This window comes from Abramis brama, assembly GCF_963993115.1.
Source record: "Abramis brama genome assembly, chromosome: 8".
NCBI lineage: Eukaryota > Metazoa > Chordata > Actinopteri > Cypriniformes > Leuciscidae > Abramis > Abramis brama.
The window spans coordinates 25,306,297-25,320,572 of record NC_139970.1 but is presented as its reverse complement, the minus strand read 5'-3'; the positions used below and the strand labels follow the sequence as shown (position 1 = coordinate 25,320,572).

Sequence of the window (14,276 nt, the reverse complement as noted above, 5' to 3'; positions counted from 1 at the left end):
GAACAATCAAATTAAGACACTATGGTCATTTGTTTAGTTTATTATTAGTAAAATTGCTCACCGAACATTACAGTTTGCAAATGTAACACATTTAAAGGCATATACCTTACCTCAATTATCTGATCGATGGAAATGCCAAATAAGGTAAAATATATTGGCTAAGTGTTACCTGCATCATAATTCTTACTCTGAAGAAAAATCAAGAATTTTATATGCACTCTTAAGTTCTTTTCTTTATGCATTCTAAACCTGTATAACTTTATGTGTGCATAGAAGATATTATGAAGAATGTTGGTCCCATAAATAAAATGTTTTTTAAAGCAATCATCTTTGTCATAGCCCTAATTTCAGAAGAAGTAATCACAAGTGTTTCTTCAACTTCAGGCACTTTATGGGTCATTGACCAAAAGAAAATAGTGTTTTATAAAAATCTTTTCAAAACTGATGCAATGCATATTTTTTGAGTCATTAACAAGATTCATTTGTTAAATAACATTTCAAAATGTTTAAATATTTTTTTTTACTGTTTTTATGTCAGGGGGTACAACCAAATAGTTGTTTGTATATACTTTAGTTGTCCCACCTGACATGGAAAGTGTACCAACCCATACTTGAAATGAGCAGTTTTTACCAGTATTTGCGAGAGATCTACAAACCTTTTAACTCTGCCACAAGGATCAGTTGGGCTCCTCCGGATGATGCATTATCATGTTTACTGTTTTTACCTTTGTCAATTCATAATAAAAGAGCCATGCTTGCAGTTGTGCCACCCTGACATTTGAGATTATAAATATTTTTATATTTTTCAATTATCTCAACAGCTTTAAAACTACTGATATTTATCTAATTTGTTTATATGAAAGGTTTCAAACCTAAAATGATGCCATAGTATGACGTTTTTGATTTTTTTTTTATTAAGAAAGACACAATTTTAAATAGTTTTAGTATGTTAATTTTTTCAGACAGTTGCACCACCTGACATTTTGAGGGTTTAAAATAACAAAACTATGTTTTGGAAAATAATAAGTATTATTTAAATGTAGTAAAAATGAATTCAACTAAATAGGTTTTATAGAATATAGTGATAAATGTCATGAATTTATCAGATTATTTTAAAAGGAAATAATGCACTTCACACAAAAATACGCACATCATGTCTTTAAACCTTTTCAATTCAATTTTCAATGGGTTTATTTCTATTAAAACCAAGAGATTTCAATTTAATTATTTTGGTTAAATGTTGTTCAGATTAAAACACTGTAAAACATTCAATACAATTTTGAAAACTGTTTTATAAGAGTTTTTGAAATGTGCACATGCCCATACACCTACATTTGTGATTATTATTAGCTTTAATATTGTACTGTGGTTAAAGAAGCAATATATATACACTTGTAAAAAGAAGTGTGATTGGTGTATTAAACAGTGGTCAAGAGAAGGTGTCAGCATGATTTTCAAAGAGCTGAGAGGAGTTCACAGCGATGTACTGTAGCTGAAACCCTCCAGCCGTCACTGAAGAATCAGAGAGGAACTTCAGAGTCATGACGTTTCCTGAGCAAGAGACAACACAGAAACAAATTTACCATCTCTGATCTCTAGTTCACTAACCATAAAGAAGCATGAATTTAAAAAATAATAATAATAATAATAAATGCATTCAAACTGAATGCAAGAGAAGCACTTTTGAACTTAAAATGACTACAACAGACCTGTACTTATGAAGTCTTCCGGAAGTTCATCCCCACAGTATCTATCCAGAACAGACAAATTTATTCTATTATTTTTGGATTTTAATTTTCTTTTTGTTAAATGGTAAACTCTCAGCAAATATAACTTAAAGGCTTATAGTGAATAAAACATAAACAACTATTATTTACCTGCCAACAAAGCCTGAAACATCATCATAGCTGTCATAGATCTCCAGATAATCACTGAGGCAAGCTGTGTCCTCCTCAATGTCAAAGTCTAGGAATTGCAGACGGATTCTCTGGCCGTAGCGCACACGAATGTGCCAGTAGCAAATCTGCTCATCCTGGTAGTCCTCTGGATAACCAGGAGAATCTAAAACCTTCTCCTGATCTGTGTGCACTCCTCCACACTCCTTTGCTGCAAAGTCAGTACAACAGGTGTACGAATTAATACATAAATAAATATTAATAAATGAAAAATCAAATGAATGAATAAATAAATAAATATCAATAAATAAAAAAATCTAATGAATAAAGGGGTACAAACTGGATACAGACTAAATTTAGACTATAAATTTGTATTAGTTTATTATAAATTTGTTTATTTATTTATTAAATAAGCCAACCCATCATGTTTGTCTTGTATTGCATTAATCATCTAAATATCTAAATGAAACTTTCAGGCAATGCTTTGTCAAATCATTATTCAAAAACTTTTCTATTCTAGTATTGTGTGTGTGTGTGTGTGTGTGTGTGTGTGTGTTTCAGGTATTCCCTACATTATTGGGACAAAATATCCCCACAAAGATGGCAATAGCCTAAATCCTTGTCTTTGTGTGAACATTTTTTGGTCCCCATGAAGAAAACAGCTTAAAAATACTGAGGGAAGTTTATTGAAAATGTAAAAATGCAGAAAGTTTTCTGGGATGGGTAGGTTTAGGAGTAGGGTTATGGATAGTTCCCATAAAACATAAAAACAAACGTGTGTGTGTTGATTTATTAACAGTTTCATCAGATGAGATGACAGTCAGGTGTAATGACTGCTTATATGATCAATAGGGAGCTTACTTAGAATGCCATGTCTAAAAGGACCTTTCACAGGACATCTCAACCTGAAAGTGTGTGGTCACTATTTACTCTCTGACTTCTCTTTGAGATCACTGTTGACTCAAGCTCTCCATAGAATATCTTTCACTGGCTCATTATGATAAACCAGGAGAAAAGAGCCAAACTCAGCTGGGTCTATGGTAAAACATAACTAAATCTTGTAAAATGTTCACTTTTAGATTACTCACAGTGAGAAACATTTTACATTAGCCAGAGAAAACAAGCAAGCATTTTACAAGAAATGTAACTTATGTGAATAATGTCCTGTGCTGCGATCCACTGCCCATATGTCATCGTGTGCCATAAAACTGCCATCACCTTTTCCCCTCAATGTTTAGTCATGGTTGTCTTTGTCTAGACCACAATTTATCCCACCCTTATAGTTTAGAGACCAATGAAAGTCTGAAGAATGATATAAAAAAAAGGTCTTTAACTTATGGAGATTTATACCTTACTACCACGCTAATGACTACACTTCAGTCCCAGTTAAGGGTTTTTCCCAAAATCATTGTTAGCCAACTATGGTCGCAAGTTCCGTAGTTATCATTTCCCAATCATTTCTATTTCCCAAAACCATAGTTTCAACGAACATTCGCAAACAGCATCACAAAGTTGGTACGACAGTTCTTGACCTGTGGTTAGAAGCATAGTTACTTGTTTATATAACAAGTGGACTTAATAAATCCTCATCTTGACCAAAAAAACAAAAAAAAACAAGCTGGCATTCAGTACAATCTATGGGTACGTTTACACAACAATAATGTACTGGAAAAGTTTTTCTTTGCGTTTTTAGCATACAGACAACGTTGTCAAAACGATCCCGTTCACATGGATCCATGAAAACAATTAAAAATGCTGTTAAAAAGACTAAGCATGCGCATGACGTCCCCGTTTTCACAACTTGGAGTTTTTGACGCTTACACAGAGACAATAACGGTATAGTTTTCAAAAACTTGCACTTTGAAACCCGTTTGCATTTTCAGGCCCCCAAAAACGCCATTGTCGTGTAAATGGATGGACATTTTTAGTTGAATGTAAACGGCCCCTACATCTTTCTTTTCAAATATACTCAAATTTCATTTATGTCTTTTAAGGGCAGTTTACACAACACCATTATCGTCTCTGTGTAAACTGCAAAAATGCGAGTTCGTGAAAACGGTGACGTCCTGTGCATGTGTATTACGTATTCAGTCTATATGGGACGAAGTGTTTCATCACTAACTGCTGGCCTGACATGCATAATCCAATTTTTGGTCGTTTTCGCAGATCAGTGTGAACAAGGACCGTTTTTGAAGAACGTGCATGTTCGAACGTGCTCTAGTACGTAAGAAGAACTACTACGATTTAATCTGGAAATTAAGAAAAATAACTGAGAAAAAAAGAGAATTAGTCCTCAGATGCATTTCTGTGATTTATAAAATTTGGCATTAATCAATTCTCAGACAAATTAATTAAAAGAAGTTATTACTCCACCATCAGTGTAACATCATTAACCAACTTGGCTGAACGGCAAATTTGCGTCAGTTACAGTTCTAGGTAAAAGTCGTTTGTCGTGACTTGATAGTTTATTTCTTCAACGATGCATCATAGTAAAGTAGTGAGTTACGTCATTTGTCGGGAAATGAACCCCTGGATAGATTTCAAAAAAAAGTTTTACAAACCTCTGATTTGCATCACTAGGCTACTTTGTAAAAGCAAATATCTGTTGATTCCAAATCTCTCTTTGTATGACTAAATCCACCCAAATTTGTCTAACTGCCACCTCTCAAACTCACCCTCAGGATTATAGCAGTAGACATCCCACTTTTCACTTTTGTTGAGCCGGTATCCGTAATCAATTATTCCGACCTTCCCGAAACCACAGTTGGCGCCAGCTTTAACAATCGGATAGCCCACACGTCCTTTGTCAAACCATCCAGCTGCACACACATGGAACCCTTTGGGAGAAAGACAATATCTGTTGGTATAAAACATCTTTCAAGTTTTTTTTTTTTTTTACATTAATATTAAATGATCTCAAATTATTAATAATAATAAATTAATAATTAATTAGAAATTCAACTAATAATTAATTGTGACCAAATGCAATATTAACAATGATTAATAATGTTTAAAAATAATTATAAAAATTACATAAATTTCCATTATTTATTTTTCTCAATGTTCATATTATTGCATCTGCAGTATTTCACAAACAGATTCTGTAGAGACTGAATATAAGATGTTCTCTATGACAAAGCTAATAATTGAAGGAAATTCGTCTTTTTCATATGAAGAATAAAGGACTCTTGTGTTCTGAGGAGCCATGGGCACAATTTGAAGGCTGCAAAACAGAGATGGAAAAAAAAGAAAGCAAAGCAGACCTCCTGCATAGAGTGCCATAGGTCTGTACTAACCACAAATGCAGTCATTACTGATCAGAGCTCAAGGAGAGAGTCTGGATCAAATTTACTCTTACTGTAAAGAAAAGGGAGACATCTTACTAGAAAACAGGTGTTACTGCTCAGGCAACACATGACAATGACTTTTACAGTTAAACAAAACACTGGGTGGCACTGGAGAATGTCCATTGTTTTGTTTATATGGTGTGTGCAAATATTTAATATATCCAACTGTGAGAATGTTGATTATTATTCTGCTTGCTGACAGATTCAGAATAGTTTCTGATTATATACAATTATACTATTCAATGTGATCCAAGTTACAGGACTTGCTCAACACTTATGACGTGGGCCAGACCCCCTCTAGCTGTTTATTTTGACATCTGATCCAAGTGAGATTTGTAAGCGTGATACAAACCAATTTGTCGAGCAGCCTCCAGTTGATCATACGTAGCAAGAGCCCCCCCCTCGAATTTGCACACAGCCATGGCTTCCTTATACGTCAGCTGATATCTTCCTTTGCGAGATTCGCGGTGGTAAACTCCAGCTGCTTGCTCTGTAAGGAGAGAGAAGATGGGTCTCATTTGGCAACACTATCAGCTTCGAGGACTCATGTGAAGTTATCTGGGTCTGTTCAGCATCTCAGAACAATGATTCTGCCTGCCTACTCAAATTACATCAGAACTAAAACAACAAACTTATTTTAGAAGGTTTTACCCAACATATATATTTTACTGTGCAGGACATCCTGAATATGTAAGGGACAAATATGCTGTACATCCAGTTTCTGTTGCTAAGATTACTAAACCAGATGAGGCCTCTTTTTACCTCACAGAACATCATGCTGTTTTGCAGTTGTTTTTAAGCACGCATGCATAACCTTGAAAAAGTTGGATCCCATCTCAAATGAGTTATAAGCCAGTGCTTGTACTGTGTTGGCCTCAAACATCCAGGTTTTCAGAAGACTGTAACCATTAGTGAGCTCCAAACATGACTCTTGAGAAAAGCCCGAAATGGGAGACTCATTTGAAGAATGAATGTAGCAAGATACTGTATCTTGTTTAGCCCTAAGTGTTTTCAGATGTGTTGTAGTTGTCAAGCCACTTTGCCACCACAAGTAACATTAGTTTTCAGCAGAGTTTTCAAACATTTGATAGAACTTCTGCTACTAGTTAGTGAGAGCACACTGAAATACGTGCTCTGATTAACTAGATTAATAGTCAATAGGTCTATAGACCATTTGGGTGTTTGCAAACATCGATGATGTGTTTTGTGGGCGGAGCCTACCTGGTGGCAGAAAATGACAGTTCTGCAGTAGCACTCTGGGAGCCACGTAATAAAACAATAAAAAGGTAATTTCAAATTTATATCTCACAATTTTTACTTTTTTTCTTGCATTTCCGAGTTTATATTTCACAATTCTAAGAAGAAATATCAGAATTGAAAGATATAAACTCAATATTCTGTCTTTTTCCCACAGAATTGCAGGTTTATATCCGCCAATTCATTCTATAAATGTCTGTGTTTAGCGTCACAGAGCGTCTTCTTTTTACAACTGTTTTTCTGCCACCACAATGCGCACACAGCTGCAAATGACATAACCGTGACGTTGACTCTAAATTGGTCTATAATAATGGCTCGTTTCCACTGAGCGGTACGGTACGGAACGGTACGCATTTATTTGCGTCTCCACTATCAAAAGTTGTGAATGGTACCAAAATGCCGAACCGTACCGTACCACTTTTTAGGTACCCTTCCATTGGGGTACCTAGCACAGTCACGTACCACGGTACTAAAAGGTGGAGCTAGCAGGACGTTGATTGGTTGACAGAGAATCGTCACTTGCGCGTGCTACAAGGGGAATGACAACATAAGAAGCGCCATTTTTTAATATAGAGTTTAAAGGTATAGTGGAGGATCTTTCCGAATTTTAGATAAGACCCGCCCTCTCCACTTTTTGAATAAGTTTGATTGATTCACCAGAATGATTGACAATTAGGAGGACCAATAGTATAGGTGATCCACCCGGAAGTAAAAAATCCTCCGCTATACCTTTAATATAATACTACTGTTACTGTGTCACGAAATGTAATTTTAAGAGTTTTTCAGGCGAGAATGTAGTTGTTAAAAGCTCAAATCTGTGGTTTATTTATAAAGATGATATTTTTTTTCCCCCGGTTGTGATCCATGGGATCAGTGGGCGCTCGGCGCTCATGTTTCCTGGCTGGATGAGCCTTTCCTCGGCTAGTTCTTCTGACGTTCGCCGCTGACTCCGACGGTAGTGGTTAAACATGAGATATAATTCGTCTTGTGTAGACCTAATGGGCGATCTTTGGTCTCGTGAATATATAATTTGTTCCCTGTCAATCGTTTTGGCTGAGGGCTAAGTTTAGTTTCATATTATAGGCTATTTGTATTTAACTTTACTGTTGTAATGTTAGAGCGCTGCATTTGGATATTTGACTGAATTGTTTGCTTTATTTCTTATTGTATAGCTTCTTGTACCTTTTACTTAAACTTTTATATTGGCTATTATTGATAAAACTGAAATTTTACAAAAAGAAATATGGTTTCTTGTCATTTTTTTATTACAAAATTATCACTGATGTTTATTGCAACATTTGTCTGGAATATGTTTAATTTTTTTTATTTAAACGAAAAGAGGTAACGGTTGTGTTTTAAATTTCGTTTTGTTATAAATAGAATAACGTATAACGTGCAGTGAATAATCAATATGCGTTGCGCATGAACCACATTTGTGTCCCTATAATGTTTAATTTATTTAAATGAAAACGAAAAGAGGCAGAGTGGTGTTTTATAACATATTTCGTTTTATTGTTGCTTAAAATGTACATACAGAGTAACAGAGATAACCGGAGTAGCAGAGCGAGCTGAGTGACGCTTTTAAGAAGGCGCTGTAGCCTACCATTTGCATGTAGGAGTCGCACATGGCAAGTACAAACTTTGCGTAGCCTACTTGATATTGAGAAAAGCCTAATGTCGGCGCTTGTCTTCTTGTGACAAACATGTCGAGGAGCAAGAACAAGATCTGCTGTATGTCATCCATTGTAGTTTACTATGTTCTTCTTCGCGCGAAAATGACGTCGATCGAAACACCACGCCTATCAAGTAAGGGTACTGTTGGCAGTGGAAGCCAGATCATGGTTAACAGATCCGAACCGTACCGTACTGCTCAGTGGAAACGAGCCATAATATAGATCTATAGAAGTTATGTAGCCCCGCCCCTTTTCAATGCTGTACCTATTGTGTTCTGTCTTCCGGTTTTTATTTCCACAGCATGAAGGTAAGATCTTACGGATTTATGAATGAACCGCTCGTTTTAAAATCTTCCTGGTCTACTGACATTTGTCATCCGCTTCAAACATTACAATGCTCATGATAACTTTAGTTAATAAATCCACTTCACCAGCCAAAGACTCTTCGACAGCGATGCCATAGAAATATACAGAGCTACCGCAAAAACGGAAGTTCAAACTAAATTCTAAAGATGGCTGCGTGCTTGTTGCTCTGGCGGTAAAGGTCTATTGGCCTATAGATCAGTGCACGCATTTACCTGATTTCATATACGCTAAAGAGCAGAAGTGGGGTTCGTCTGAGGTAACCATTATCAACTTCCCTAAGTTTCAGGCGTACTTCGATGAAGCACAACAAGCAGGCTAATATAATTTTGTTTCTAATATTTTAGCATTATATTTAGTACCGACTAAATGTAAAGTTAATTCTTGAAAAGTTACTTCTATAAATTCAAATCTACAAAACCTTTTTGTTTGTGCATGGTTCCAGTCGTGTACTATTTATTAACCCCCATAATTCGCACACTAACTTATTTAAATGGTTTAACCCAAATCACAGTTGGCTACAACTAAAACATTGGTAAATGTTGGTTTTACACGGAAAACGAGTGAAATGCTATATAGCTATCAAATTCAGATTGTTCTTTCCTGTGTCTTACCAAACAACTCTAATCTATGGAGAAATGCCTGTGAGTTTCTTGGATCCTGCTGAAAGTGATTTGAGGTGCCCTTGGGTAAGTTACAGTACACAGTAACAGAATGAAGTCATTTCCCTGTGTTTACAAGGTCCTTCAGACTGGCTGCACTATCAGCCTTCAAAGAGCCATAAATAAGCCTCTCACATGGTTCTAAATCTAAATGCACACAACACATGCAGTATAGCTGTAGAACATATAAACCCTGTTGAACAGTAAATGAAAGATTTTGCTTTTTAGGGGAAAACAAGAAAGAAAGAAACATTAGTTTTAAACATTAGTTTTTCACTGATTCTACTTAACACAGTTTGGATCAACAGTAAGAACAAGTGAAATAAATACCCAGCCAGATAGAGTTGTGGAGTATTCCATTCTTGTAACCCCAAGCTTCAGTCTCCTTCAGGACAAATATAACGGCGAATACAGCCGTTAACACGCGCATTTCTCTCACTCCGCAGCAGATCATACAGATGTTAGTGCAGCTGTCACCCAATGAACTGTGTGAAACACATCATGCGAAAGCCGAGTTTAAATGGTTTTCCTGCCTACTCGATTAGGTGTGGTCTGCCGTGTGATTTCAGTAAATGATGACGATTTTGCGGAGGGCTGGATCGGGGAAGACCCCAGAGCAGATCCATATAATGCCCTAGGCTACGGCTACTATAGGCTACTTTATAATAAATAAATAATGGACTTGAAATATTGGTTTGCGTCCATTTAGAAAAGTATTCAAAAAAGTAACTTGGATTGCAAATTACTTTTCCAAGTTACTTTTTTTTTTAATACTGTTTTATTGAATGCTTTGGTAACATATTTAGCAACATTCAAATTCCAGAAGGCCTGTTTTTAAAATTAAAAACACGTGTGTAATTACAAGCGTGAAGTAGCCTGTTGTGACGAAATCATTGCTACACTTTAATTGAAACATTGTAACTTCACAGATCTCATTTTTTTAATCTATAGACTACAAGATATATTTTAGAGACACTTCCTCTCTAGTCTGATGAAAAGATGAAGTATTTTCTGTTTATAGAGAATATCATATTAAGCTACAAATTAACATTAGATGCATTAGATGCAAAAGCCTCTAAGTGCCATCTGAAATTTTCTTCTAGAATGATCATTTTTATCAAGCTCATATATTTAAGTTCAGTAATTTCACTTAAATGGCAATGAAAATTACCTATTAATTGTCATTTAAGTGAAATTACTGAACTTAAATATACAAGCTTTATAAAAATGATCATTCTAGAAGAAAATTTCCAATGGCACTTAGAGGCTTTTGCATCTGAACTCTTCATTTATGTATTTTAAATGTAAAATTACATCATTGAGGTCTCTGCATGGGATAAAACTCTGAATAAAATGAAACAGCAGCAACAAACTGGCCCAGATCCATGTACCTTCGGATAATTTGTTTTCTGTTTTTTTTTTTTTTTTTTTTTGTCTTCTTGTATAAATGTATTTATTCATTTTAAATGGAATTTATTTTTGCAACATAGACAGTCAGGAGTAATTGCTAGCAGATTTCATCAAAATAACATCCGTCTGTACTCCGACTTAAATTTAAGACGTGTTGTTTCACAGTCCTGCCTACTATAGGCACGACTACAGTAGTACATGAATTGAAAACGGATTTCATATGAATTGAAAACGGTTATTTCCATTCCCCCCTTTCATGGTTTCATGCCATACTGTAACACTGTCCAGCTCATTTTGTCGTTTAATACAGGCCATTTCTAATCTGTGAGTCTGTGAAAGACTCACAAAGAAAAGTTCAGCTGGGAACTCTGGACATTTATCTGTTTCAATGATGGGATAAAAACAATTTATGATATTAATTTTGGCTTGTATGCCATACTTTGTTATGAGGCTAGTAAAGAAATTATTAGATCACTCCATTAGATCATTTCATGAGAATATACAGTACATTTAACTTTCTCTACTTAATTGCTTCCAGATTAACAGTTTACCGTGCTGGCCTTTAGTATATGAGGTTGTAAATCTTTACTAAAAGTGGATAGGAGGTAAAAAAGATGTACTGTGGCACAGAAAAGAAGATCAGTTGGAAATGACTTGAATACAACCATCTGCTTATTTAGTGAACTTCACAGAAATTACATACTACTGAACAAAGAAACTTATGTCAAAGCTGATCTTGGTTTTCCAGGTCACAAAACCTTGCCTCAACCTTTCTGGAAGAGAGAAACAGAATTTCATACAATGACATGTAATTCCATGACACAACATCCTGCTCAAGCCTACACCATGGTAGAAACCACAAAGACGCACCAACCAATGCACCCAAGCCCACATTCTCCCTCACACACTCCAAACATGAGTCACTTATGTCTCGCTCCGAATAGTTCACTTACAATCTGTCATCATTAATGTCCCAAACTCATAGCTAACATATGTCTTCAGAAGATATGAGTTAGAATACAGCACATAAGTTGAATAGAAGACTCTTAATGCCATCCGTATTTATTTATTTACTTTATCACAATTTGAACACTTATAAGAGCAGAATAAAAGTTGAGGCCTGTGGACATGCACTATGATCCTTCATCCAGTAGATGGTGCTATAGGACAGAGCATCACAATTCTTCTATATTTCCTTCCATAAACGCACAAAAGATCCTTATTCCTTATTCCAAAAGATCCTTATATCTTTTTTCTTCTTGTTCTTTTTTTCAATTATGTTACAAAACTGTAGTGTCATTAGTCACTGCAATAATTATGTCGAAAAAATGGAAGTATTCTCTAGGCTCTATGATTTAAAAGCATTTAATTTTCAGTCAATTTGTTCATTTTTTAAATCTAGATCAAACTAAATTAATTAAACCTGGACTGATATTAGTATCTGTGTGATCATTCAGTGTTACAGCAGATAATGTGAGCAGGACATACAGTAGCCTATATAATATACCGTCGTACTTCCTTTTTGATCACATTAAAGATCCTTGACTGGGTTTTGCTTATGGCAATGAAAGTATACTGGCAAGAAAAGGGTTGATTTATTGACTTCATTGAGGGACAATTGAGATTTAGACCTGTGAATGTTACTGGCAAAGATCAGACTACCCACAATGATTATTTATAGATAAACATACTAATGGCACCTATGTGAAAACTCCCATGTTGCCTAAAAATCTGCACAAGGCGAGTAGGCCTCAGTTTACAAAAATCATTTGCATCACAAAAGATTTATCATCAGTGCTGAATATGAGCTTATTGTGGCTCACGCCAGCTTCACTCTGAATCAAACAGAGTGGATGTAAATTCCTTCACTGAACGCGGGCATTTAGTGAGTCAAAGACTCATTAGATGAGTATCAGACCTCAGTGCTGCAGGACATACCTTGCATTCCAGTAAAGATTAATGTTGGCAGTTATCACATCTCCCTGGAAATGAAGGACACTGAAGGAAATGAAAGACACGTTTGACACATCTAGATAGGTTGATAACTGTATGATGCTTCCATTTATACTGTTTTTTTTTTTTGTTTTTTTTTTTAGAAATTAATACTGCATTAATTTGATCAAAAGTGACAGTAAAAACTTTTGAAATGTATAATTTTGAACTTTCCATTAATCAAAGAATCCTAAAAAACTGCAAATGTATCAGAAATAACAAAAAAATAAGAATGCTAAAAATGAGAATCTTATTCTTCAATGGAAGAACTTCTGTCTGTTCAAAATCACATGAACAATGGTCACAAATCACTAATAAGTGACCTAAAAATATTTTACAATCTTTTTTTGTTTTTTACTTACTTTTTTCAAATTCTTAAGACCACCTTTTTATTTGAACGAAATGAGAAATATTTAAAAGAAAAACGAGAGACACTTCACAAGGGGGCAGATCAGGCCTTCACAGTCACATCTGTTGCTGTTCAGCTCCTGAAGTCTCAGACGTTACCGAAACACACAACCCTACTTTCCCTTCTTGTGTTCAGAGCTGCGTCCTCTCCCAGTGACATGACTTCACTTCTGTCTGAATGCTCTGGCTGTTGATACTGGCTCACTGCTCGGGAGGAAAACAGCATTCGGTTCATCAAACTCTGAGAACATGTGATTTATGTGCAAATCACAGGGTTGACATCCCAACAGGGAAGAACCACTGGAGCTCCATACACATTTGTACACCCCAAGTCTCAGCTCAAAATGTCAGCCATGGTTGTGTTGTGTGGCAAGAGAACATGGAAATGATGGAAGTGTGACCAGATTTTGATTTGGAGAAAGATTTAAATTTATCGTGCAGACTTTTACAGCAAATACAACTTCTACACGCAGAGGAACATTTTAAATGCAAGACCCTTCTCCATACTTTTGATTGGATTGATAGTAGACAACCCACCAGACCTGGTAAAATACTCTTTAAGATGTCTTAGAGACATGGTCTCATGTGGTTTCACAGTAAATCAACACCGAAAGGGGTTTTCAACTAGGATCAAAAGGCGTGCACACTTTCCCCATCGCAAACACAGCTGCTCTCTATAACTGAACATGAGTCCTGTACTGAGACACGCCACCAAACACGCACACACAATGGCTGATTTATACTCCCAATCTTCTTCGCTGCAGGTAAAAAAAACCTTCTGTACCACATACACACCTTTGAAGCTCAAAACAAGCTGCCCATTTGATCTGACCTACCAAAAGTCACAGGAGAAGATAAATAAATGGCACTAAACAAACTTCAGCCAATTAAGCCCCTCACCCAGTCCAGGTGCACGGCCCGCATAGATCAATGGCTTCTGTCACCTTGCTTGAGTATGAAGTCAGATTTTCCCATCAGCTTAGAGAAGGGTGCTTGTGTCATTCCCCGCTGAGCTGTCATGTTTTGTTAGCATCAAGCAAAAAAAAAAAAAGCAGCATGTTTGATAGTACTAGTTTTTGCATAGTTGAGCTACAGTCTTCAGCTGTTCGTCCAATTTTACACCATGCAAGGTGTAATTGAATATTTGAAGCATAATAATGAATATTCGCATCACCTAGGTCTGTTAGACTGACTTTATGGGGAAAAACAACCTCCACAAAAAAATCTCCTAATTTCATTAGAACTAATTATTTGCATGACAGTATAAAA

General features: G+C 35.8%; 1 protein-coding gene across 1 annotated transcript; it reads right to left on the bottom strand.

The window, feature by feature from the left end:
- Positions 1 to 36: 36 nt before the first annotated feature.
- On the bottom strand, positions 37 to 9,777 carry tnfaip6 (tumor necrosis factor, alpha-induced protein 6). The gene is made up of 6 exons (XM_084121435.1): positions 9,528 to 9,777; positions 5,595 to 5,732; positions 4,571 to 4,732; positions 1,878 to 2,106; positions 1,710 to 1,750; positions 37 to 1,551 (listed from the first exon to the last, which is right to left on the bottom strand). The coding sequence occupies exons 1-6, from the start codon at positions 9,649 to 9,651 to the stop codon at positions 1,430 to 1,432; spliced, it is 816 nt and encodes a 271-aa protein (XP_083977561.1). The 5' UTR covers positions 9,652 to 9,777; the 3' UTR covers positions 37 to 1,429.
- Between the last annotated feature and the right edge of the window lie 4,499 nt (positions 9,778 to 14,276).